This window comes from Lissotriton helveticus, chromosome 9 (assembly GCF_964261635.1).
Source record: "Lissotriton helveticus chromosome 9, aLisHel1.1, whole genome shotgun sequence".
NCBI classification, from domain to species: domain Eukaryota; kingdom Metazoa; phylum Chordata; class Amphibia; order Caudata; family Salamandridae; genus Lissotriton; species Lissotriton helveticus.
In genome coordinates this window covers 1,238,150,279-1,238,178,037 of record NC_136070.1, presented here as the reverse complement: position 1 = coordinate 1,238,178,037, position 27,759 = coordinate 1,238,150,279, and the positions used below count along the sequence as shown (strand labels likewise).

General features: G+C 44.2%; 1 protein-coding gene across 1 annotated transcript; it reads right to left on the bottom strand.

The window, feature by feature from the left end:
• On the bottom strand, window positions 1-27,407 carry MCM2 (minichromosome maintenance complex component 2). Its single transcript, XM_078661735.1, has 16 exons — window positions 27,290-27,407; window positions 23,910-24,094; window positions 23,155-23,324; window positions 15,522-15,788; window positions 15,107-15,326; window positions 14,749-14,956; window positions 13,020-13,154; window positions 12,387-12,578; window positions 11,859-11,952; window positions 11,013-11,263; window positions 10,712-10,838; window positions 9,450-9,562; window positions 8,273-8,515; window positions 4,676-4,858; window positions 2,257-2,412; window positions 1-1,272 (listed from the first exon to the last, which is right to left on the bottom strand). The coding sequence occupies exons 1-16, from the start codon at window positions 27,293-27,295 to the stop codon at window positions 1,162-1,164; spliced, it is 2,661 nt and encodes an 886-aa protein (XP_078517861.1). The 5' UTR covers window positions 27,296-27,407; the 3' UTR covers window positions 1-1,161.
• Between the last annotated feature and the right edge of the window lie 352 nt (window positions 27,408-27,759).

Sequence of the window (27,759 nt, the reverse complement as noted above, 5' to 3'; positions counted from 1 at the left end):
CCACATGAAGTTATTTATTTAGAAAACTACACAGGCATCAAGAATTCTTAATATACAAAAAAGTGGCAGCAAAAAGGTATGTATAGTAAAAGTCGTGTGTTGCAAAGTTGAGCTCTCAACAAAATGTTTTACATAAGCAGGGATCCCTCACATTTACATTACGACCTCTGTGGTTTAACATCCACGTACAACTTTTTCCCTTAACCCGTGCAAGTATAGCAGATACGGTCGCTATGCAGGTCTAGGTTTTCAGGAGGGCTCAGTGTACAAGCTCAGTAAAGCACTTCCGAATTAAAACCTTAATTACAAAATACATTATCAACGTTTATGGAACATCAGGGTCCTGAAAACTCCTTTCATTTTATTTTTGTTTTACTTATTAAATGGACTGGTTTCAAAGGCACAAGCATTAGACAGCAGATGAGGGTATCCATAATTACATATTGGCAGCTCAGCAGGTCCACCAGCTTTTCAAAGCTAGTTGCCTATAGCCCCAGAAAAAGTTGCCCGCAAGGTTGAGGACTTTGCAAAAAAAAAAACAGTTTGCAAAGCAGGAGAATACCCACTAAAGTTCGCTCTGGAAAGCTTTCTTACATATCTTGGTTAATGTTATTAACCTGGTTAGAAAGCTTAAATTTTTTAATTTATTAAACGGCAAGTTTACAATGTGTAAGTGAGTTATTGAAGTTCAGCATATGAAGGAACCTGCAATAGACAATGCCATATTTCAATATGTGCAACCAGTCAAAGTGTCATTTGACACTAATAAGACAACAGAGGTGAATACACAAAAATCTGGGGTACTTTTCAGAAGATATGTTGCCTATAAATTGGCTTTCAGGTGTGCGTTTCTACTCTTTACTATGAAAGCACCAACTGCACTTTCCATTTTTGGGGTGTTTCTCAGAAACAATTGGCAACGACTGGTGGGTGAATCAAAGGCAGCCTCTGATGCCATACCTTTTTCCACACCAGCCTTCTTCCTCCATTTAGCACACACCAAATGTTCGTGAAATAATGTCATTTTGCAGCAGAGAATTCATAAATCCCCCAGAAGGCCCACTGTTTTCCAGCAGACACCGCTGGAAGTCTTGTGGCACCCTGGCAAAGTAGAGTCCGCGTGGCCTACACCGACGCCTTCTGACAAACCGAATAAGGCCCTTAGAACTGCTGGACGATGAGCTTCTTCTTCAAGTCGTGGCTGAAGCGGTTCATCTTGAACATCTCGCTGTCGTAGAAGGCAGACAGGTTGTGAATGTTTATCTGGCGAGCCTAAAAAGAATGGGGAAATAAAGGTGATTACCTGAAAGAAACTTAATCTGGGGGCATGCTTGGGTTGTGCATTAAAGAAACATGCAGAAGTTGCTTTAAATTTACAGCAGGAGACCCCTTTCAGTCCAGATGCAGGTATAGGTGCCTACAAGGGTCATTTCTTCCCTATTGGAAATAGTATTGAAGTAATTCAAGAAAGACCAAGCAAGAACAGCAAAATAGATCACTACTGGCCTTTTTGATTAAGAATGCTACAGCTAAAACACCAGGCTGTACAACATAAGAATCATTACGTTTCAGAGATGGTTACCTCCTTAAGCAGCCTGCTAGGAATAAATTTGCAAGTCAGCTGTTTGAATTAGATTGCTTTAAAGGTCTACCAAGCTGCAGTTTCAATGTGTTTTTATCATAATTCTTATGAAGTGGTCTCTTCTGAGGAGGTACCTGGATCCCACCTATCACAAGGGGGTATCCAAGAATCAACCACTGCAGTGAAGCAACATAGTGCTACAATTAGGTGCCGTACAATAGCCTGCTCCTGAGGGCTAAGCAATTTGTTATAGGTCCTGCACCGGAGTTATAGGCCAGAGCTGCAGGTGATGGTCTATAACGAGGGAGGGGGCCTGTAACAACTGGTATAGCCTTCGGCAAAAGGTCAATAAGGTGATTAGGTCTTTTAAGCCACTCAGGGTATGATGTTCTAAATCAAAAAGGGAGAAACAGAAATACAAATATTGGAATGTTGGAGCAGAAGTATTATACCAGCCATTATTAGCCTGGAGCCATTTCACTGTCTTCAATAGAGCTCCAAATATCCTAATGTTCTAATATTAATGATATCACCTAGGATAATGTTTCCATAACAGCATCAGAGAGCAGATGGAAAACAGATTTATCAATGAAATCAACATTCAAAGATGTTAACACATTACATAGAGATACACGGTAGGTCACAAAATAGGAATAAGCAGCACTGAGCCCTACCTTATCCACCAGGTCCTTTTCGGGTACTTCAATTGAGTCCTGCTGGGCTCCATAGCGGTTCCTCTGGTACGTCACCTGCTCAGCCACCAGTTGCTTCAGGATAAACAGCAGCAGCTCGTTGTTGTCACGTCTGAACGCCAAGTAACGGGCAAATGTCTGGATGGGACAGGGCACAGAGTTAAAATATTAATACCACCGGGGATGTATCTGCAAGTGATCAAAGACAATATGTGGCTCCTAGGTACTTCTCAGTTGCCTTAAAGGCAGATTTCAGTGAGTTGTTTAATAACTAATTCGATTTGTCATTAAAAAAGATACCACCCTCATTGCAAATTAACCCCTACCTAGGGTAACGTTTCCCGGATAATGTAGATGCGGTTCAAATTAATCACATGCTTCATTCATCATTTATAGTGTCATGCGTGCCTAACTTGACCAAAAATATACAGATTACGTTTTTCTTCATAAAAGAGGGAGCCCGCCACATAGGAACTTCAGAAGTTGGTGCTGCCCAACTGATCTCCCAGTAAATGTCTCTCAAACGTCAGGACCAGGTAAACTATTGACAACTCCTTGGGGAAATTCTCCTTGCCAGACTTCTACCACGATCGACACAGATCTCCTTCGCTACCATCTCCCCTTGCCATCAATCACGCATATGATGGCCATCATGCTATCGGACACTTGAAGGCATATGTATCAAGCCCTTTTCCCATTCGCAAACAGGCCGATTCTCAGAATCAGCCCGTTTGCGAATGAGAAAAGGCCTTTTGGGATGTATCATCCCAAAAGACATCACAAATTAGAGAATCACAAAATTTGCGATTCTCTATTTTGCTAAAGCATTTAAGGAATCGCAAATTGTGATTCCTTAAATGCAATGTAACAAGCACCCAATATGTGCGATTTCTCCTTAAGAAATCGCAAATTACCACCAGCTTTAAGTTGGTGGTAATTTGCGATTTCTTTGAAAAAATATACTTTTTGGTATTTTCAAAGTGCCATGTGGCGCACCCTTAGGGCATGTATGCGCGCCATAGGCGCACACATGCTCATTTCAGGGGTGCATCAGTGTCTGCTTATGACACCCTTGAAATTATTCTCGATTTGCAATTCTCGAATTGCGAATCACAAATTGAGAAGGTCTTCCCATTCATTCCTATGAGCCTCCTGGCCCATAGGAATGAATAGGAAGGAATTCCTTAATTGCGATTCGCAATTTGCTAAATCGCAAATGCCAAGAAGTCACCAACTATTTGGGAATTTTTAAATACAACTCGTTTGCGATTCTCAAATAGCGATTCTCAAAAAAAATTGCTATTTGAGAATCGCAAATAGAGTATTTGATACATATGCCCCTTGGTTGCCCTTAGGTGTCCTAGTGAATTCCTGGCACATGAACCGTTAATTCCACCCTGAGCTTCTGAACCCATCCCCTCCACCTTATTCCATTCGCTTTCCCCATAGCATTACTTTCTCCCTCACGACAAGGCACCTTGGTGTGAAGTTTAACCCTTCTATGAACATTGACTGTCTCCCTCAGGTCTCCAATTCCATACCACTAAAGACACTAGTCAAATTCCTAGTAACTAGTAAACTGGATTAATGCACCAGCCTACATACATTTAGGGACCATGCATATGCAAAGACACACACCACTCCCTTTTGCAATAAAGTAATGTGGTAAAAACAGATCCTGGACTAGATGAATACAATGGTCAATCTAGTATATAACACTACCCCATGCTAGCATGCCAGCATACTGACTTATTATTTACCCATCAGCTATTTACGATCTGCCATGCGGAACTTGCCGGTTATGCCCAAGCCCCTCTGTGAAGGACCCAGTTTCGATTTCCAAGCCTTCATTCCTATTCAGTTGAACTCATAAGCCACACCCTACACGCTCCCACACATGCCAGTGGTGATTTACTAAACCAAACAGTTGCTCTGGATTTACTGATTTAGAAAGCACGCAAGTTGGACAATGTTAGTTTCACAGCAGTTTTAGGTATGTGGGCCGCAATCAGAAGTAGATCTCAGGAATTGTGCATCAAACTACTATGTGAACTCTTTTCCCTTAGAAAAGTTAATATTATATTTTCTCATGAGTGGCATTGTAGGATGTGGATTTTAAGGTCAAAACCTTTATAAAAGAGTACGGATAGCTTCCGAAGTAAACACTTAAAACTGGGAGGTCTTTAAAAGTGCTCTTCTGTCCTCTAGAACTAGCAGTCGGAAACAGACTTCTGGATTTGTTGAAAGGATTCTGCAGACATTCATTGTTCCTTAAATGGCTTTTGGTGCGGACACTTATATTGCACCTATTAATGTTTAACAAGCAAATTCATTTTGGCCCCCAGCCTCCACATGTTAAACGTGGCAGCCCCTCATGAAGGCAGAACCAGCATCTCCTTACCTTGCGCATACTCCTCATGACACTAAACTTCTGAGTATCAATGAAGCTCTCCAGCATCACGCGGATGGCCATGTTCACGTCGTCCTCCACCACATAGTCCCGCAGATGCATGCGGGCATGCGCCTCAGCCATCCTGATCATGGACTCAATGTGACGCACCGTGATGGGGATGCTGCCCGTGGCCTGAAGAAAGAGGGAGAAAGGCCTGTCAGGTGAGGACACACATAGCACAAAGGTAGCCAGCCACTGGTCGCCTTAGAGATCGGTCCTAGTAATCAGACAACTGCATTCAAATGAGCAAAACCATCGCCCAAGTAGGCACCTCTCCTCTGTTCAGCCTGCTCTGGAAGGATATGTCCAATTAATTGATGATTGGGCCACACACACACACACACACCAACAGTACTCATCATAATGTGCAATCTCAGAGTATAAGCCATAAACTGCAGACCTACACATTTTACTGCTGTATTTTGGTTCGACAATACTGCAGCCTTAACCAGCATTACTGCACAGTGATTCAGTGACACTTCGACCACAGTGCATGGCAGCATTGGAATTTCAGCCACACTGTAGCTACACACTATGCACATGCCGAAAAACAGTTTGCAAAGCAGAATAGCACCCTCTAAAGGTAGCTCTGGAAAGCTTTTTAACATAGTTTAGTTAATGTGATTAACCTGGTTAGAAGCCTAAATTCTGGAACTCTGCAGCCACACAGTATAGTGTACTGCAGTGCGGCAGTTGAACACAAATACACTTCTACAAATGTACAGCACCTCAGCGAGACACAATTTTGTGCACTGGGAACCTGGAACACTTGAGGTAGACATGCATGTGTGTGGTGCAGACACTTGGGACAACTGTGTAGCAAACAAAAAAAGTAAATATTACATTTTGGTTGCACAGATCATTTTCAGATTTAATAACTACAGCAATGCAGTTCCTACAGCACTCTGCATACACATTGGGGACAATGTGCTGTCAATATAGAGACACTAAAAGTGTGCATTTTTCCAGCAGCCATGTTTTCCACATATTTATGGATTTGCCACACAATCCGTTATCTGCTGCATCGTCTACTTTAACCACACAAAAAAAGTTTCTAGATCAAGCTGATTAAAATGTATTTAAAATGTGGCTACATGGGTGCCTGAAAAGCAGACGGCTAAACAAAGCTTGAATGGTTACCTTACTGAGGCTTTTCTACTGTATTTGGGTGTCAAACTAAACTAGTACAAAAGTGAAACCTCTGCCCAGATACTGCTAACATGAAAAAAGGACACTAGTGAGGCAATACCATCACAAAATGTGCTGCATTATGCCATATAATTTGGTGCTTCTTGCCACATAATTTAGTCAACCCTAGTCACCAAGAGCACAAACCTAACAACCAATGCACAAGAACAAAGTAAAGGAACTAACCTACTAGCTACTAAACTTGGATTAGGTAGTAGCGTGCTAGTCGGCGAATAAACGCTTCGGTGCCTCCTCAGGGGTTGTAAGCACTATATAAATGCATTTACAAACCAGCTGCATAATTCCAGTGGTTCGGATCATAGTAGACATGCGCCAATAATATACCTGAGCAAGTGGTCAGAACTATACAGTACAAATGGTCTGGCAACTCCCATTTTGATTTTTTTGAGGCAATTTAATATTCTGACCCATTGTGCCTTTCTTGCAAAGGTGATGGAGTAAAATTAACCAACACTGGAGCAAATTAATTTCATTGGAAGGGGGCGGGGGAGGGGGTCGAGCAGAAGCACATACATTTTATAAGCCCTCCAGACTCTTCCCGAAAATGGACCAATCTGGGAGCAACCACTTTAATAAATATTCGCTCCTCGTTAAGCGATGTAGTGTAGTGCAGTATAAGTTTATCACCAACTTCGAAGTTCACGGCCTCCACCAACAACTCTCCTGGCCAAACTCTTGGTGTAGGTATGCCCTCCTAAGAAGAGACTTCAGTTACTGGAACTAACCCCATCTCCTGGAATGAGCACTGCAAACACAACCTGCCCATCACACTCCCCTATTCACTGGCATCATTCAAAAATACTATATATAATGAAAGAACCACAGCCTTAACTCCTTTCGGTTAGAGCCAACCTGTCACTGGGGCCTCCGATGGGTTTCCGCTAATTCCATCTTCGACCCAGACACATGGGCCAAAAGCTTCCACAGACAGATCTGGGTCGGTTCCAGCTCTTTCACACCTCAACTTTGCAACAGCCTCTCCTGGGGATCCAGGCATGCACGAAAGAGCGGAACACAAGAAATCCAGAAACACTGGCTAGACAAATACTAACCTGAGCAGACGCAACTAACTACACATCTCTACCGTAAAGGCCCTGGCTCCCTGTCCCCAGAGGCATCTAGTTCAAAGCTTTGCATGTTAGGCCTTTCAAGGGACATGACCACCAGGATCACCAGGTTCTAGCATCAAAGGTGGAACCTCAAGCCCTGGAATACCTTATTGCTGCATCCCCCGACCCCTTTTAAAGAGCATGGTTTGGCAGCAAAGGATTCTTTGTTTCGCTTCTACTTCTCTCCTTTGCTCAATACTTAATGCAACATGGTGCTAGGCCATGCACACCAAATCCTCCAACAAAACAAAACCCCACATTCACGGAATCATGCAAAACAAACGTGGAGGAGATGCCCAATAAAATGACTCCAGGCCTTCGAAAGGATAGGAAAAAGCTAGCAATTTAGACAACACCACTACAGAAGTAGACTCCACAGTCCGTGTAAAGCTCGTGAGGATGTTACCAGAATCAGCTGAAGATACCGATGGAGGAGAAAAAGTTTAGGGTCTAGCACAAACAACGTAAAAATTACGAACTCGCGCCATCTACTGGTTGCTAGAAGGCATAGCAATTAAACTATGGCCAGCTGAATGCTTTTGGTGCATTCACGATTTAGCAAGATCGCCTGTGATATTTTATTTACTGCCTGCGACACATTGAAAATGATTTAAGGCGCTTTAAATCCAGAAAGGTCTATAAAAAGTAAAGGGGAAAAAAGTAGGTTATGTCTACAAATCAAATACTCGAGACAGCAACAAACAGTCCAAACTTAAAAACTGGCAATGTTCTCATGAGAACACTACAGAAAAGTGTACTGGTGCACAAAGATTTTGCACTACTTAGGGCGGGCTCTTGCCACAAGTTTTGTTGAATCCTTCATACTGGAAGGACACATTTTCTCAATTTCCAATATAAGCAGTAAAAAATAGTTTGAAATCTTTAGCGTCTGAGTAGGATAGAAATATTAAATTTCTCTAATCTTTATTTGAAACCCCTTTTCTTTCTCTCCAACTTATTCACGCCCTAGAAGTCAAAGGCTTTAGCCTATCAAAAAAAAACCTGAGGAGGGGACTTGGGGCCCTACTTCTAGGCAAGGAAGAGAGACCTTTAATATCTAGGAAGGGGAGTAGACTCTCCCTAATTAAATGATCACAACACACAAACATTCCCAGTCTGAAACTGAATATAAGGTATAATCCTATCAAAGTTACCCTGCTGACCAGGAAAAACCCAGCGAGCACATAGGTGCTTCACTCCACCAACATGCGCCTTAAGCTCAGCTCACCATGGACTCCTTGCGGAGATCGCTGTACATCCTGGCCACCTTGTCCTGGTCCATCTGGTTCAGCTTGGGGTGCACCTTCTCCTTGGCGTAGATGATGTACTTCTTCAGCACCTCCTGGGGAATCGGCTCCACGCCGTAAGTGTTGGGCAGGACCCTCTCCTCCGCGCCCGCATTCACAGCCTCCTTGCTGCTGGGGTGGTGCTTAATGTGGCTGCCGACCACAAACCTAGCCAGCATCTCATCCTGAGGACAGATAGGAACGCGTTAGACTACACTTCAGTCAAGAACAACCTGTACAATTCAAGTGGTGAGCAGCAACACTAGCAAATGGGTGTCTGTCGAATGTAAACCTACCATTTCTAGCCGGGGAGCTTCATTTTACAATATATACATTTCTAATTTTACAATATATTAGTTTCTCTAACAATTTAAAAATTGAGAAATACAAAAATTATATGCATTTCCTTGTTATGAATAAGCTGGAAGCAGTGATTAATAAAACCAAGTTTTTAAAAACAGAGAAACAATATTGTAGTAGGACACTTTTCGCCTACATATAATAGTGCTTGAAATAAATGTAAAACCAGTTTCAAAAATTGATAACAATCAGTTTGCATATAAAAAGCACATATACATCATGGTCAGCCAGCACTACAAGAAACTTGTTGCAAATAGTGCATTTCTCCAATGATTGCAGAGGTGTGGTACTACAAACCATGTATGTGCAAACTACAATCCTAGTACAATCCAATTCAAGCTCATGTTACACACGTCATCAAATATTGCATGTCTAGCCTTGATTGGGATCTAAACTTCACTATAACCAGCAGGTTATTAGTCACAATAAACGACAGGTCATGGGACACTAAAAACCATGCGCCTCGTAGCCAACCTTAGCTTAAGAGTTTGCTGTACACTTCCGAGACATTCACAATCATGACTCTTTTTGAATGATTAAAGCCTAAGGAAGACGAACCCCTCAATAACAGGGGGAAAAAAATCATCCTTTTTCCTATACTTCCACTAGATGCGAGAAATATTTACATAACTCAGTCTTCTGTAACAACAGTGATCACAAATGTAAACCTGATTGGTAAACCTACTCAAGCAACCAGGGGCGCAAGAGTTGTGGTCACTCGTCACACAAACTTGCTATATGCTTTCTACCACCTCATACCTGCACAGGGTCCACGGTGTCTCGCACTACGCACAGAATGTCAAATCGGGAGACAATGGGCTCTGTTAGGTCAACGTTTTCTGAGAAGGTAAGGGATGGGTCATAGCGTCCACCTAGAAAGGAAAAATATTTTGAAAAATATTGTTTTTATTTAGGGGTTTTGCCCAAAATTTGAAATTATGCCTCAAGAGGCAAGTGGCACACCACACGTTTTAGGAAGGATGTTAGAGGTTAGACTTTGGGTCCTGGAATACAATTTTAAAACAAGCATTGGTAAATTCAATGCATTTACTCTTTTTCCCGTTTTGGCGTTTTCAATGACATTTTATTTTCTCACTTTACTGTTACAAGAGGGAACATACACACCAATCTTGAAGTTGTTAAAAAAAGAAAATGAACGTAAAGGTGCGCAAAAAAATATTTATCAAAGAAAAGAGTGTCTCTGAAAAATCTGGCTGAAGCCAGGCCCTAAAGAGAAAAACATTTTATTGAAACTAACTTTTTAAAAGTCTGCCACTGAGGGGTGTGGAAAGAACAGAGGAGTGCTTTGAGAATAAGGGAAGAACTGGAGGCAGAAGAGGAAATTAAAAATAAATATAATAAGCCAAGCAATGTTTAAGGAGCAACAGTCGAGCTGGAGCAGGGGAAGGAGGGAGCACCACTGAGCACATGGCTGTAGTGGAGCACCACACAAAGGAGAGAGCTAGAAAACACGTGTACTCAGAAAATAAACAGCAGGAGGATACAAGTCATCCAGTCAAAAAAGTAGGTCAAGACGCAAAGCTCCTTCAGAAAGAAAAACACAAAAGGAAGAGAAGCAATTGAATAAGAAGCAAACAAAAGTGTGTGACAAGAAAGCCGGCTAATGTAAGCAGCGGACTGGCTCCAAGCCAGATTTTAGTATAATCAACAACGCCTCTTTCAAAAACTGACAGCTAAAACCGGTCTGTATGAGAGCCCTGAAAGAGAGGGATCGCTGCCAAGTGCTTTTATGCTGCAGACCTCTTTGCATCAGCAGCAGCACCAATAGACAAGCGTGATGTGCATTATGCAAATATGCTAAATCAGTTAGAAGTCACACTCCGCTCTAATCACTCATCATGCCCATTTACAAAAGAAAACCTTCACAGTGAGGTTAGAACGCTTAGAGCGCAGCTAATTGCAGAAAACCATATTCGAACGTGCTTTCTTGCCAAGATTAATGACTGCTCAGCCCTGCTCGTTACTTGCATCCTTGAAACACCAGCACATCCTGCTCTTACCGATGGGGTTGGAAGCTGCAATGATGGTACAGCGCGCTTGCAGCGATGTGACTATGCCGGCCTTCGAGATGGAGATGCTCTGCTGTTCCATGGCTTCGTGGATGCTGGTCCTGTCTTGATCGTTCATCTGCAAGACATCACATCGGAAGAAGATGAGAAGCAAGGCAAAAGGAAATGAAAGCAAGCACGTCTCTGGGACTGGCTTTTTTGGCACCTTCATCCTTTTGCAGAAGCCCGGCCCCTCTGCGGTACTCATGACGAAATACACAACAACTATTAGTTTAACAAATACGAGGCTTACCTTGTCAAACTCATCGATCAGGCAAACCCCTCTGTCCGCCAGCACCAAAGCTCCCGCCTCCAGAGTCCACTCCTTACTGACGGGGTGCCTCTGGACATAAGCGGTCAGACCGACGGCAGAGGCGCCCTGGCCGGTGGTGAAGACAGCGCGACTGGACACCTTCTCCACGTATTTCAAGAACTGGGACTTGGCCGTGCCAGGATCTCCACAGAGGAGAACATTGAGGTCCCCACGGACCTTGTGCTTGCCACCTGTAGAGGGCAGGAAACTGTCAGTGGGGGAGGCACATGGAAGGCTGAAAAGTGGTTAAGCTGGGGACAGTGACAAGACTGTAGTGTAGAGTTCAGTCCTGTATTTTAGCGGACCATTGGTTTAAAGTAGTAAATACGTGACAAAACTACATTGCAGCTTGAAGAGGAAGAGATCATTTTACATTCGTAGGATGTGGGAAACAGTAACAAATCCATCATTGTGGGCTCCAATGAGCAGATCCTCCATGTTTTAGAATTTGCCCTCCAACTTTACACCACTGAGTTTCATTGCTTCAACAAAATGGCAATCAGTAGCTTTTAATTACAGCCCTCCCCCTCGCTTTCCCAGGGTAAGAAGATAAACTAGGATACAACGGACCAATCCCTGCAACCCGTATCCTTCCAAGCATCTCATGAATCTTGCTTTGAACTTTAAATCACACTCATTTTGAGTGGCCCCCACCTGGACACTCCTTTTCACTCGCTCCTAGTACCCAGTGTGCAGTGGCTTCATAAATGTGAAATCTGTGGTAGAGGAGCTGAGTATATGGGAATGTGAAAAAGACCCCAAAAAAATCATCACAGCCATAATCACCTGGATTTTTCGCTTCCCCTCCAAAAAGGGCCAATGACAGACCTCGCTTGATGTCTTCATGGCCATAAATAGATGGAGCAATGCTGGCAAAAATCTGTGGGGCAAGACAACCACAGTATTAACACACTTGATAACGTTCATGCAATTTAAGAGCTACTAAATATCCAAGGTACCTCCTGGAAAGGGAATCTGTCCCTTGCTTTCAATCACAATACAATCAAGTACTCACACTGAAGTACAAATTATTTTGCATATTTGTTTCATAGATCTACAGCCATTGTTGACTGCCAAAAAACTGTAAATATTACGGTCTACCCGAGATCTTTAATATTGGTAGCATTTTATTTAACACTTCACCATGACATTCAAATTGTTTATTGCTCTCCCATTATGCAAAATTTTCTAAACAATATACCACCACCCTATACTTGTGCATATTAAGACAAGTTAGGCCTTTTATTGGGGTCATCATTAAGTGCAAGATTTGATCTTTAAAAACACCCATAGAGTAATTTCAAGCGTACTCACTCTTTCTCCGATCCTCTCGTCCTTGGAGAGCGACACAATGTTCTTCACATCCTCATCAGTCAGTTCCCCAACGGCTAGTTTGTCATCCCTCTTAGTGATGTGGTTGGCCATGATAACAGTGGCAAACACCGGGAAACCGTTTGCAGTATTAAGGGAGCCATCATAATTATTGTGGTAGATTCCAGTCAGTTCCTTAAAAAACAAAAAAAAGGAGATGTGATGTACAAGCTTGTAGTGGACGCGGACAGGTGGTGGTGGTAAGGTTTTCAGTGCCTGGTCAAAAGCTATGACATTCACATGCAAGACCACATCACCATACTATGTGCACATACATTTTGTGGGAAACCACCAACCTAGCCTTCAACACACTCCTTTTCCAGTACTTGCAACACGTGTGGTACCAGGATTTTCAAAAAGGGCAGTCACTGTCCAGTGAAAGGCAGCATAGCAGACAATTCTATGACCTAGTTAAAGCCAGTTATTCAGAAGTGCCCATATACATGCATACTGTCCTTCCAGGTGCCACACACACATCTATCTAAAGTGCAAGCAGAAACAATAAGTTGATTGGGTGGTGATCAAGATTTGAATATTCTCTTGGAACTAGCCTTCGCTGGCAGGCAGCTCACTTACTATTTCATCTCCTGGTTTGCAGCTGTCCACCAAATCGGAAAGCAGAATGGCATCTTTGGAGCGGGGCAGCCGCCCAGCTGCCACCTTACCAGGGCTCTCCTGGATGGTAATGCGCTGATAGTTCTGGTACACAGTCTAAAGAAAGGGTCAATCGAGTTGTTAGTCGTTAATAAAACAGCAAACACTTTACAATTAAGTGAAAATAAACAGCATTTGATGAAAATTCGAGCAAGACAAAGTCTACTTACATTTTCCATAATTTGAATACACTGTTTTAAAGGAACACTCAGCAAATAAATCATCTTTAGAACATAAAACGTAGTTGCTTAGTTAGGATGGGAAATGACAAAGTGTCTCCTCTAGTTCTTAATATTTAAATACCAGCAACAAAGCATGCTTGAGCCGCTCCTGTGGTTTTCCTATGTCATTAAAGTCCAACACTTCACGACATGACTCATTGTGAGTGTTATTTTCTTTATTAACCTCGAGTGTAAGGCCCAGAAGCAAACAGAGGGTTTAAACAACTAGTAACAGGATTGGAAGGCGTAGGTGAAACAAGTAATCCTATGGCAGGTGCATTGGAGATACTGCTGGTGCGTTGAGTGAACCTTTTGCTAGTTAAGTGAAAGCCTAAGGTTGATGTAAGAGGATGGGAAAGGGTGGAGTCATTTACTCAAGCTTGATCGGAATGGGTCAGTATTACACTATGAAGGATTACCAACTACTCAAAATGCTATAGTACGTGGTTTAAGTAGTTCTGCCCCAAACAATGGTGGATGGCTTGGAGTCAAGACCATAGCTTACTGTGGCACAGGATCCCCTCTACACCCAACTGTGAAAGCAACCACCTAAAAAAACAAGCTGGGTTCCTTTTTTCCCCATGTCAGAGAACATGACCTACCAGTTCTGACTGTACTCTGCCTCTTGGAGGAGAAAGTTTGAATTGCAAACGGCTGATCCGAACTGCTGTACAGCAGGCAAAAAAACCTTACTAAAGGAATGCAGTTTAATTTACCTGCGGCTGAGATTAATTCAAGCATTCCACTCATCACATCTTTCTCAGTATGATGTATTATTTAAAATTTTGTGCAACAGGGTTTAGACGAAATACAAAAAACGTAACGAATACGGATTGTAAATAACAGGTGGGACAATAAACGTGTGCGATTTAAAAGTCGCAGTAAAATTTGGCAAATCAGCCTTCATTTGTTTTGGTGTGAGAATTAGTGGTCAACCGTTTTCAATTCATGCGTCTTTTTATGATGCAAGAATCAAGTAAAGTTTTATCAAAATGTACATCGAATCGAGTTGGCTTCATTTTTGGTAGGCGTTAAAGAAACAGCCTCTGTCCTAGGGGTTTGTTTGGGCTGGAATCCAGCCTTCCCTGCCCAGGAAATCTTCCGGCGATATCTGCATGCCCCCTACAATTTGTTTATAAAAAAAAGCACACTATATGACGAAGGAGTAGGTGCAATTGATGTGCGCCTCTTATTAATACCAAAACTCATGTTGCCTCTTAATTACATCTACCACAATAAGAACGGGGGTGGGGGGGGTACAGGAGTGCTTGTATGTCCAGCATACATGCTCCCACGGTTTCAATTCCTTCCTAACTGACCTAATACCTACCCTCCTTTACCTTTCCCAGGATCTGCATACCTTTAGTTGAAAGACCTCTTAGTTATAACAAGCATTGTGAAGTTATTACAAATCTTGGGAACAGCCGTACCTCCTCCATGTTGATTTCAAAGGGTCCAAGGGACTGACACTCTGGACAGGAGCCTGGCTTCACCTCCTGATTTTGAGACTGGAAGAAGGGCCCCAAAATGAAGTTACATTTCATACAGTTGTACTTCACCATGCTGAGCTGAGGCAAGACCCCTGTACAGCTAGTGAGGACCCCACTGGTCCGGATCAGCTGGTTCAGGTGAAGCTGCCTGTGGACAACAGACGGTCACAACAGTAAGCGCAAGGTAGCAGACTAGGACAAACATCTTTTTTTTAAAACATAATAGCACACAGTAAGCACTCGTCAGATTACCCAACAACTGGCTCATGACCAAAACCTATGTAACTTCTTAACTTACCTCAATGATCGCAGCTCCTCCACAAGCGGTAAGTGAGATATGCGTACATGAATCTCACGCGCAATACGGTCGTACTTGGGGAACTTGGCAAGGACCACTTCCTTAGCTGCTTCATCAAAGATTTTCAGCATCTCCGCAGGAGCTTCGGGCAGAAAGTAAGCCAAGACGTGCTCACGGGCAGCCAAGTCTTCGTAGTTCACCACCAGGCTTTCCTTATTTTCTAGGGAGAGTCAAACCTACACTTTTAGTGTTGATAATGGCATACATGGTCGACAAACAGTACAATGGTGGATCCTATAAGAGACATTCCTTACAAATCCAGATTATGAATTCTTAACTACAAGCATCAGGCGATGAACACACCACACACAACACAGCTACAGAGTCCAGAGTTTTAGAGCTACTAAAGGAGTACCTTTGCACATGTCGTTGATCTTCTCCTTGAACACATTGTGCCCATGTTCGTCAACATGGGTTCTCAGGAAGTTCTTGAAGCGGTGGTAGATTTCCAGTCTTGTTGCTGCCATGACAACCCACTCCCGCACAGAGTGGCCCTTCATGTCCTCCAGGTTCTCGATACTCTCAATCATCTCCTCATCCTCCTCCTCTGCAGTTCCCTCTGCAGCTCTTTCAGCCATCCTTCTCTTGCGCGCTGGTCGGTCTTCATCCTCATCTTCACTATCTGCAGAATTAAATTAAACAATAAAAAGCTTAGAGATTCATAAAAATCTAATGTAACCAACAGGCCACTTCCATGGACCTTCTTGTGTCAAGGTAGAAGGCATTCACTACATTACAATGCATTCACAGCTATGGTAGCCTATATACATTTCGACAAGTGATCACCTTGGGTTCAAGCAAATATAGTTACAACAGAGTATAACATGAGGGAAGGAAAGGCAAAGACCAAAATAGAGAAACTAAAAGACGCGCTTTCTTCGTGTTCACAGATGCGACTTACAAGGGGTAGAACATCTTGAACACTATATCATATACTTTGTTCTAACCGCATTCCTCTATTCTTTACAAATAATAAAGTAATTACTACAGTGTTCTCAGATGTATAACTATTCCATGAGCTCAGGTGAGGTGAGAGGCTGCTCCTGCAGTCACAATTTGGCTGATTTACCCAATGCCCTTGACCCAAGGTCTCCCTGCCTGCTCACCTTTGCTGACAAAAAAGTGCAGTAAAACATCCAGGTGTGCCCGTTTACTTTTAGGGGCCTCCGGACCACAAGACACTGAAGGCAGATCCAGTAAACAGCCCAACAACAAAGTAGTCATTGTGCCACAAGAGAAGAATGAGTACGTGAAAAATAATTTTTAGGTGGGGTAGAAAATGTTGTACAGAGGCAGCACAAGTCTTAAATCTAGGCTGTCTGCTTTGATAGTGCCAGCCCTCTGGTCATAAGCAGCTGGACCTACAATTTGGCCACTTTGCAGTTACCCCAGAAGTCGTAATACCGGAAACATTCATGCACCAACTGTCTGCCTTGCATGCCATAACACTTCAAAAAATAGAATAAAAAATAAAAAAAATCGACCAATCATTTATCACAAGGCTTAAAAGAAAAGCAAGTCTCTCCCAGTGCGCAAGATGAGTGCTGGGGCCCGCTCTTCAGCATGTTAGGGAGCTGCTCTTGATCTAGCCAGAAATATTATAATAATCAGTGCAAACTCCTCATTCCCCCTTTAACAGCCTCTTTTTGCACTGGGGCCACAGATAAATATGGATCTCGATGAGACATGCAAGATCTGAATTCCCTGTAGAAGTGGGTAGAGCTGTGCTTCTCTGTGCTCGCAGGAAATACCACTGTACACCTTTTACGCATGACCATAATTTCAATTTCAGCTATTACAGCCTCCCACCAAGGTCAAATTACCACAACACAGACTGCTGAATGACAAAGACACCCCGGAGAAGAGCAATCAAACAAGAGTCCTTCTCTTCATCGTTTACTTTCTTCCATTCATTCTGTCCCCACCTCCCCCCTTCCAACAATCTACCATTATGCGGCCACATTATTATTATTATTATTATATCTGATTTTGTAGAGCGCTCAGCTACCCGTAGGTTTCCCGGCGCTAAGAGAACAGAAGTAAAAGAGGACAACGGAAGTTTAAGGAATCGGTTACAGAGAAAACAACCAGGTTTTCACACCTTTGCGAAATTTGATATAAGATGTTTCAGATCGCAGAGGGATGGGAAGCGAGTTCCAGAGCGCAGGTGCCAGGTGGGAGAATGAGCGTCCACCGACTCTGGCCCGCTTGAAGCGGGGAACAGAGAATCTGCAGTGAGTGGAAGATCTAAGGGTGCGAGAGGGACAGTATTGCTGGACTAAAGTAGAAAGATATTGGGGGGCTTTTCCAGCTTTGATACGGTGCATGAAGCAAAGTGCTTTAAATTTGGTCCTAGATTCTATGCGCAGCCAGTGAAGGCTACGCAGAGAAGAAGAGACTGAGGTTGTTCTCGGTAGGTTACAAAGTAAACGGGCAGCCATGTTCTGAACTACTTGAAGCTTCCGGGTGACCTCCTTACAGGCGCCCAGAAGGAGTACGTTGCCGTAGTCCAGCCGCGATGTCACTAGGGCCTGGACCACTGACTTCTGGGTGTCTGGAGGCAGCATCCATGTGATCTTCCTCAGCCACCTGATGATGGTGGTGCAGGTGGCCGAGACCTTGACCACATGTTGTCTCATGGATAACTGATTATCAAAGAGGACCCCCAGATTGCGTGCTGACGTTACTGGGACCGGTAGAGGTCCCATTTGCTGAGGCCAATGTTGCGGGCCCCAGAGAGCGGAATCCGGCCCAAATAGGAGAAGCTCTGTTTTATCGCCGTTTAGCTTTAGCTTGTTAGTCAGCATCCAGTTGGCGATGTCAGTGAGTCCAGAACAGAGAGAAGAAGAAGGGGAGTGCTGATTAGAAGAGAGAGAGAAAATAATTTGGGTATCATCGGCATAGGAAAAAATAGAAAGTCCAGCCTGTTCAGCAAGAAAAGCAAGAGGTCTGACGTAAAGGTTAAAAAATAAAGGACTAAGAATAGAACCCTGGGGAACACCATACGGGGAGTTGTGAACAGTGGACACAGAAGAAGGGGAGAAAACCTGGAAAGTGCGATGAGAAAGAAAGTCAGAGATCCAGGCGAGGGCGGGGCCGTGGATACCAACAGACTTCAAGGCAGACAAAAGGATGCTATGGGAGACGGTGTCAAAAGCGGCACTCAAATCCAAAAGGATGAGTGCCACTGTCTCCCCTTTGTCTACCTGGCGCCTGACTGTCTCCGAGACTCCCAAAAGGGTGGACTCCGTAGAGAAACCCGCCCGGAAACCAGACTGAGAAGGGTGAAGGACGTTTGCTGATTCAATGTAGGTGGTGAGGTGACGATTAACATGTTTCTCCAGCACCTTTGAGAGGTAGGGAAGCAGGGAAATGGGCCGAAAGTTGGCTGGGTTGCTGATATCCGCATTAGCTTTCTTCAGCAGTGGAACCACCATCGCATGCTTCCAGGTGTTAGGAACCACTGCCTCAGTGAGAGATGCATTCAAAAGAGCCAAGATACAGTCCAGAGGGACAGAGTCTAAATTACGAAGAATCTGGGGAGGCATGGGATCCAGGGGAGAGCCGGATTTAATCTCTGCCAACAATTTCAGGAAGACGGGCATGGAGATACATTCCCATTTATCTAATCGAGGAGGAGAAAGTCGTTCAGGATCATCCTGTATGGAGAGTTGGTCATGTTGCTGGAATGGTGGCCTGGGTGAAACAGAAGATGAAGAATCAAAGCCCGCGTAGATGTTGTCAATTTTTGATGTAAAAAACTCTGCCAAGGAATTACATTGATTGCTATCCAGGCAGGGGGCTTTGGGGGCACATGACATACCCGATAGTTCCTGAACTGTCTTAAAAAGGGCTTTAGGACGATTCTGAGCTTTCAGTATCGTATCGTTAACATAATTAGCCCTGGCAGTGTTACATAGAGTGTGGTATTTCTGTAATGCAAATTTGTAGTTCTCTTTATCTGCCGACAGGTAGTTGGATCTCCAAATGCGCTCGAGTCTTTTGCAGCGTGACTTTTCCATTTTAAGTTCTTCATTGAACCAAGGGGCAGGAGGGTGTAGGAACTTTTGTTTACATTTACGTGCCGGAAGGCAGGACTCAATAGCAGAAGTAAGCCAGGTGTTAATCTTGCCCACATCATCCGTGGTGATATTAGCAGAAGGGGGGAGGGTTTCTTTTAAGGAATGATTAAGTTGCTCCAGATTCAGTTTTTGCCAGTTCCTTCTTGTTCCCAGGGAATGTGGGCTGCCGAGGGGGCCAGGTGCAACCGTTGTTTTAATGTGAAACTCTACAATGAAATGATCCGACCAAGTAATCGGCTTAGAGGGGAGGCAGGTAACATTATCTAGATTAGCGAAAATCGGATCGAGTAAGTTGCCGCCTTTATGCGTGGGACCAGAATTTAGAAGACTTAGATTAAGGGCGGCCAGGTCCTGTATAAGATGAGTGCTGGTAGAACATAGGGTGTCATTAAAATGTATGTTTAGATCACCTAATAATAGAAAATTATTAGATTCCAGCAAAAGAGGGGAAATATGTTCCGGAAGGGCAGCAGCCCATGCGCCGGCAGCGCTGGGAGGGCGATATAAAAGGGCACCGGACAGTGTAAAATTCGGAGATAATAGGAGTTTGAAACTGCCAGCTTCGCAATTAGGGATAGCAAGATCATCCCACTTGCAAGAATAGGTCCTTTTAAAATTAATAGCAATGCCTCCTCCATCTTTAAGAGGTCTGTTACGGCCCACAAAGGCGTAATCATCAGGGAGGGCAGTAGCGATATCTGGTCCAGAACAGTCTTTTAGCAAAGTTTCGGTAAGAAACAAGGCCGACGGACTATATGAAGTGAGAAGGTCAAATATGTCCCTTTTGTGCTTAGGTAAGGAGCGACAATTTAAGCTGATAAAACTAAACACAGGAGATGGGTTAGACAAATGAACCTTCACAGGGAGAGGGGTGTTGATCCAAAAAGGGAATGAGGGAATGCACAACTCAGAGGGATAAGACGTGATAGCCAGAGCGCAATCAGGACAGGATAGAGGTGCGTCCTGACAACACATGCAGGAGCAGTACTTACCAGGCAGCGGACGTAAGCCAAGCAGAGTACAGCGAGAGTAGGTGAGTCTGGGGTAGATGATGCAGGGAGCAGGGGGGGAGGCCCCAAGTCCCAACTGGTCGCGGACGGGCGCTGACGGGCTTAACTCAGGCGCAACTCCGGCGCGCCTACGTCGCGCCCGCTGCGCTCGTCCGCTGCGCTTCCTAGGGAGGGGGACCATTTTGAAGGGCTGAGGGCGGGAGGGGCCGAGCGCTAGTCCGCTCGCGTCCACTCCACTCCAGGCTCCTCACCCAAAATGGCGGCCAAAGTCGGGTCCCGGGCAGTGTTTTAATCGCCTGCCATGGGATGAATCAGGGGCAAGTGCACAAGTGTGCAAAATAAGCTTTTTAAAAGTCGCCGGTGTAACAAAGACAAGTTAAAACAGTGTACAAGGTAAAATGCAATTTTTCACAATTCCGTTTTAAATTCGACACATCGCCTCTAAAGTAGCCACGGAGCCCGGTCGAGCCTTGGGCATCCGTGAACTTCTATCAATTGGCCTGTAAACTGAGAGGGCTTTTGAAGGGCTGAGGGCGGGAGGGGCCGAGCGCTAGTCCGCTCGCGTCCACTCCACTCCAGGCTCCTCACCCAAAATGGCGGCCAAAGTCGGGTCCCGGGCAGTGTTTTAATCGCCTGCCATGGGATGAATCAGGGGCAAGTGCACAAGTGTGCAAAATAAGCTTTTTAAAAGTCGCCGGTGTAACAAAGACAAGTTAAAACAGTGTACATGACCAACAAACCAAGCTAAAACAATATCAAACAGATTTAACTAAATCGCTTTATGAATGAGACTACCCCCCAACTAGGAGCAAAGACATAATGCAACAAAAAAACTATTCATGCTGACAATTAGATATGGAAATCGTTGGCTGCAAGGAAAATTTGAAAAGGGAGTTTTTGAATTTGGCAGGATTTACAAGTCAAGTCAGACTCTTGTATAGCGCAAAAATCACGGCTAGGTCTCATGGCGCTTGATTTACGTGGCATTAAATATATTTGCAAAGCAGGTTTCCACCATTTAATAAGTTTCATGTTGCTTTTGCAATCTGGGTTCTTGACAGTACTAGCATTTGCGATGATCAGAGTTGGAGTGGTGTGCTGATATTCTATTTGGATGCGTTTCACACTTGAAAACCATCCTTCTGGCCAAGATCTCCTGAGCCTTATAGGTGCTGGATCAGAGACTATGCATTGCTTTGTATCACTTTTCACCCTGTCCTTTGGCACCATACTTATACTTGATGAGGACACTATTACGCTACTCTCTTACTACCGACCAATATATGATACACTTTGGCTTACTGATTCACTCTCCTGATGCCCCCACTCAGTGTTCTCGCTATACTAAGACATTGATATAAGCCATCCACACACCCAAGGCGTACCTGAACACCTCTGTAGTGGGATCAATGACTTGTGCCGTCTTATATTATTTGTTTACCTGATTGTATGCTGATATGTTTTATGTATGTTATTATCCTATCATGTTAAGTGACTATTATACTGCTCCCATTATCTCTGTTCATTCCTACTGCCCCTACCCTGTCTTTGTGAAGCGCTCTGATATCTGTAAGGATCTTGTTCGCGCTATATAAAACTTTGAATAAATAAACGAGTTGTATTGAATAGTAGGCCAACTTGTAGAACCTGTGGCTCCAACTGAGGGCGTTTTTCTGAAATGCCACCCTTTGCTGGTTTGCAAAAACCTCATTTCTTGGTTGTCAAGAAAAGTGGGGGACCCCATGCATAAGTTAAAATTACCTAATAGTAAGGGTGAAAAAACTTGTGATTTTCCCTCTAGGGTAAGGATAAATGAAATGTTGAACTCAAGGGCATTATCTTCTATATCACTGTTCCGGCTGACATGTTTCAGTCTCTTGTAAAAAGGTTCCACGCTTGGTTTCTGAACTTCTTCAGGACAATGGGCACCAATGCTTTTCACTACCCATTCCTTATCAACGACGGTTCTTGTACAGTGTATTGTGTGCAAATTATATAAGAGGATGTTAAAGAAAACCAGTATTGTTTGCCTGCTTCTGTCACTATTGTAAAGGAAACAACACTAATACATGGACTCGTTAACACACAGGTCTGTAATCAAATACACACTTATAACATGGGATCCTGAAATTCTCCAACTGAATGATGCTCTTGTATGAGGGGTAAAAAAGAAAAGACAACAGGACCTCGAATTAATGTGGAAACACCTAACACAAAAGCAGGTCTCACCATCCACCAATGTGCACAGAACACGCAGAGACTATGAATCTTGTGTTCTGAACTACTTATTGAAAATGACAGTGGACTCACACGAATAAAATGTTTACGAGAGTCATCGTTATAAGATGTGACTGCAGTTCAGTCAGGTGGAAGTTTATACCAAGATGTATTGTAGCCAAGCAAAGCTTATCAGGACTTTTAAAACATAAAAGTATTGGTCTTCATAATAAACAAACAGAATAGTGTGTATAGACACACTATGGTGAGCCAGGTAGATTCAGACAAGTGCTCTGGAGAGCGAGTCTAACGAATACTGTTGGTGTAGGTTGTAATATGAACAGTGCTCGATAAAAATACTCGAAGCTACAAGAGTTTAACAGGCAACATAGCTTGGAACTCTGCTATGCTAGAAGTTGTCGGTGTGTGTGCCTTACCGGTAGTACTCGCAAACGGGCAAGTATGCATAGAACACAAGTAAAAGCTGTAGAGTTGGCAAATGAATGGAGCCATGTTGGGTGAATGATGGTGTAAGGAACTGCACTGTCTGAAGGACAGACAGAAAAATCTATAGATCCGTCAAGGCTAAAATTCTTTAAAAAGTGCCAATAGCACCATGTGAAAAAAATGATCTCCTGCAATAAATGAGCGTCAGTGTAGTTAGTATCCATGCACCTACCATAAAGAAGACCTCTCCTCATACGGCCCAATCCATGCCCCATATCTCGGTCCCTTTGTCGCATGGCCTGCTCTGCTGCATCACGCTGGCTCGCTGTTAGTTCTTCTAGATCTTCGTCATCCAAACCTTCAGCTTCGTAAATATCAAGCTCTGGAATTTGACGATAATCCCTGGACAGTGCACAAGCATATACATTATGACACTAGCGCATATGGCAAGAAATAAAACCTTCAAAAAGTTCAATAGAAATATTTTGTAATCGTATCACTAGTTCACTCTTCATGAATAAGTCGAACATGTTGGAAGGTTGAGGTGTAAACTCTAACAGGGATTATAAATTACAACTCTCATGAATTAAGGGCATCACTGGTCCAATGCTTATCCATTTACCTAAAGCGGATAGTCAGAAAGACTGGCGAGGATCCAGTTTTTGTAAACAAACATTAGCAGCCCTGCATTAAACTGACTTGAATATTTTTATTTAAAAAAATACCTTATGCTGGAATTCCCCCATTTATCATAAACATCTCACAAGCATGACATGAGGTTAAGACACAATGTTAAGCAGCAAATAAGAGCACCTTAAAATGCATTTTAATTACACCTCCGCGAAAGCCATTGGCAAAATCGTGTCTTCCATATGCAGCAGATGCCAAGATGTAAAACAATGTATTTAAGAACGTGTTGACAGCACACTTGGTTCCTATAATGATCGCCATAGTACATATTCATAAAAAACATTTCTGAAGGTTTACCTTTCCATGCCATCTCCAATCAGCTCCTCCCCATCTTCCTCTTCATCTGGGAGAACATCTCCCAGGATCCCTTCAGACTCATCTTCAAAAGGGGGAAGGTCACGGCCAGGACTGGAAGTGAGGGCATCCCCACGCCGGGAGGCCCGGCTGGGGCTAGTGGCCACGTTGAAGGACTCCGATGAATCCTGCAGAATGAAAGCAGTACTATAAGGTAGGCAGCATGTACCGAGAAGGATACGTCTTACAAAATGAAAGCCCAAGCCGCCCTAAATATTACTGGTTGGTTTTGTCAGAAGTTTCCGCTAAACAATGGTTCCAATACAATACAGTGTGACCAGCCGTTGCAATTTGGGGGATACAAAGCGTTGAGTGTTTTATTCAAGTGTGCAAAAACGCATCCGTCGACTGGCGAGTACTAATGCTTGTAAAATAACACTACACGACCGAGAAAATAGGGTGCAGGCAGAGATAAGTAACAAACCCAGCCAATACTTACTAAATCTTTAATGTGTTGGCCATGAGAATATTACGCACAACAGCTACCGAATGCTACAGAAATCAACAATTTTTTTTTTTGCAAAGGTGCAATTAATGCGGCCTACTGAGAGGTCTTTGTGGGTCTCCCGCTGTCCTATCAGCTTGGGTCAGACCCACAGGCCTGTCAGTCTCAGCCATGCTCCTCTTGAAATCGCCTCTCTCGCTGCTTATACAACATGCCTTTCACAGCCATGCACATCAAAGCTCAATTTGTCCACCACACATCAAGTGCTGCTTACAGGCCTCCCCCTGAACCCCATCTTATCACCAGACTCATCTTCGAGCTGATAAAAGGGTTAATTAAAAGGCTCGCTGGGCAACGGTAACTAACATGAGATATTAGGAGCGACAAATAGTGAGGCTTCATGTACTTACAAAGTTGCTGTTCCACTTCAAGCCTTTATCGCGGACACGCAACTCAGCACCTCCCCTCACCAACGCATTCACCTTCACCACTATCAGAGCCATTCATCCTTACAGCATGCATCCCATAGGCACTTTCAAACATACTCTCAACCTGCCTCGATAATGTACTTCTTACAGTATGGGCCCATCTTGCCGCCCCTCAGCCATGCACCCACTGCAGCCCCCCACCATAAACTCCATCACAGATGCATCCTTCTTGCAGCACCTCAACCGTGTCTGCAGTCATCACACAAACTCTACACCAGCCAAGCCTCCCGCTTATAGCAACTGTCAATGTCCCTCAGTTGTGCAACCCTCTTACAACCTTCCTCAATCATGCATTCCTACAGTGTGGGCCCCTCTTGCATCCCCTCAGCCATGCACCCACTGCCGCCCCCAGCCATCAACTCCATCACAGATGCATCCTTCTTGCAGCACCGCAGCCATGTCTGCAGCCATATCACAAACTCCGAACCAGCCAGGCCTCCCACTTACAGCACCGGTAAGTCTTAAAGTCCCTCAGTTGTGTGCAACCCTTTAAAATCTATCTCAATCACGCATTACTTGCAGTCCCTCAGTCATCTGACGACTTCTGTCATGGACCTTTATAAGCTGGCACCTCCTTTATCTAACGTGCATGTTAGTCTTACAGGGATGTATGTCAGTACAACGCGGTTGTTTTCAACGCGGTAATTTACATCGCAGATTTTACAACGCAAGTCGTTACAACGACTTGCGTTGGAGGGTGCGGATTTCGGAATCTTATAATTTTATATTCCAACATCAGTAACCGTAGGGAAGGTGTTGGAATATAAAATTACAAGATTCCTTATCCCACAGCGCCATCCAGCGCAAGTCGTAGTAACGACTTGCGTTGTAAAATCCGCGTTGCAAAGGATGTTCCCCGTCTTACAGCCATTCGGTTATCAACGCACTTACAAAATATGTAGCCTTTTCTCAGATCCCTGCGTGGTGTGCTGTTCCAGTCCAGGTTTTTCCTCTGCGTTCTGCGACCTGTAGACTTGTTTGTTCCATTTTGTAACAAGACTACAAGCCCCCGTACTCAAATGGAAAAAACCTAGACTCAGCTGCACATCACGCATGGAGCTCAGCAGCACACCACACAGCTGGTAAACTCAACAGCTCGGCTTGTAAACCATGCATGTCCTCGCCACGTGAACACCTTTAACACCATGTCATACAGCACAGCTGCATGAACCACTCTCACAGGGTCAAGACTGATTTGAATATGGCTGGGTCTAAAATGGAATGGCATAGGGAGCATACAAATGATAGATTTAGGCCCTGATCTCTGTATTGGGGTGAATGCATGACATTGTTCTGCATTCTGTCCATCAATTGTTCATTTTTCATGGGTTCCCCCTGAGTGGGACGGGTATGTTCGGACGTGGGTCCTGTGCTCTCCATGCCACTGGAGTCAAGCTAGCCTGACTGATGAGGTGATACCCCGGAACCGGTCCTAGGATGCTTGTATCCAGTCCAGGGAGGACCTGGCCTAGTATTTGGGGCTGGACTGTTCCCATAGGGAGCAGGGTCAAGACTGATTTGCATATGGCTGGGTTCAAACTGGAATGGCATGGGGAGCATAAAATGATGAATTTAGGCCCAAATCTCTGTACTGGGGTGAATACATGACATTGTTCAGCATTCTGTCCATTATTTTTTCTTTCTGCATTTGTCACCACGAGTGGGACGGGTATGCCCAGACATGGGTCCCGTGTTCACTGTGGCACTGGAATCCAGTTATCCTGGGCTGATGAGGGGTGATACTCTGAAACCGGTCCTAGGATGCTTGTTTCCGGTCCAGGGAGGACCTGGCCTGGCAGATCGGTCTGGACTGTTCCTATGGGGAACAGAGTCCAGACTGATTTGATGGCTGGGTCTAAACTGGGGTGGCATGGGGAGCAAAAACGATGGATTTAGGGCCAGGTCTCTGTACTGGGGTGAATGCATGACATTGTTCTGCATTCTGTCCATCAATTGTTCTTTTGGACCACTCTCACATCCATAGTCGCGGTCACTCCTATATACGAACCAAGGCTGCCAAATGCCACCAATGACTCAATGGGCTTTTCTTTCACAAATTTAATTTTCCAAGTATACTTTTACAAATTCAAGTTTCCTAGAATGTGTTCAGACAAAAAAAAACTATACATCTGAACTACTACTTCCAGAATTCATCGGATTGCTATGCTGAAGCCCGAGGGTACACCTCTACTTCGCCTGTGAAAATACGCCATCTGAAAACATTTGTGGTTATTTTCAACAGGAACAGCCCTTCAAGAACCAACCGCCCCTGGTTCAACGCCCTCAGTCCCGTCTCCCACAACCCTGACTGCACCCCTCGGTTCAGGTGTAGCACACCACTCCTCTCACTCCCTCCCAGGTCGGACCCCACGGGGGAACCCTTCACTCACAGCCATGTCGAGGTCTCCACAGGATCAGCACACGTCTCCTCACTCTGAGTCCTGCTGCCGCACAAGCGAGTTTTCGCGCGAAAATGGCCACGTGATTACAAAGCCCGCGAAAGCTCATGCATATCAAATATTCTACTGTTACATATTCATAAGTAGGCGAGGTTGGGAAACCGTCGTGCGCATGTCTCAAAAGCCGAGTCCCGTGAGCGGCCATGTTAGGGTCAGGTAAAACGTCACAAACGCAGTACTATCCTTAGGCTACCACGCTGAAACTGACTGACTTGAACATGGGCGTCCGCTCCGCCTACCTAGACCGGACATGCGCAGTACATTTAATTTTATGCATACTGTCAAAGTAGGTGGATACTATGAACAGCCCATTTGAGAAAACGATCGACTGGAGCATGCCCACTTAGATGTCGTTGTATTGCTCGTTTGCCATCTTCAAATGGTTAACGGTTCGGTCTTAG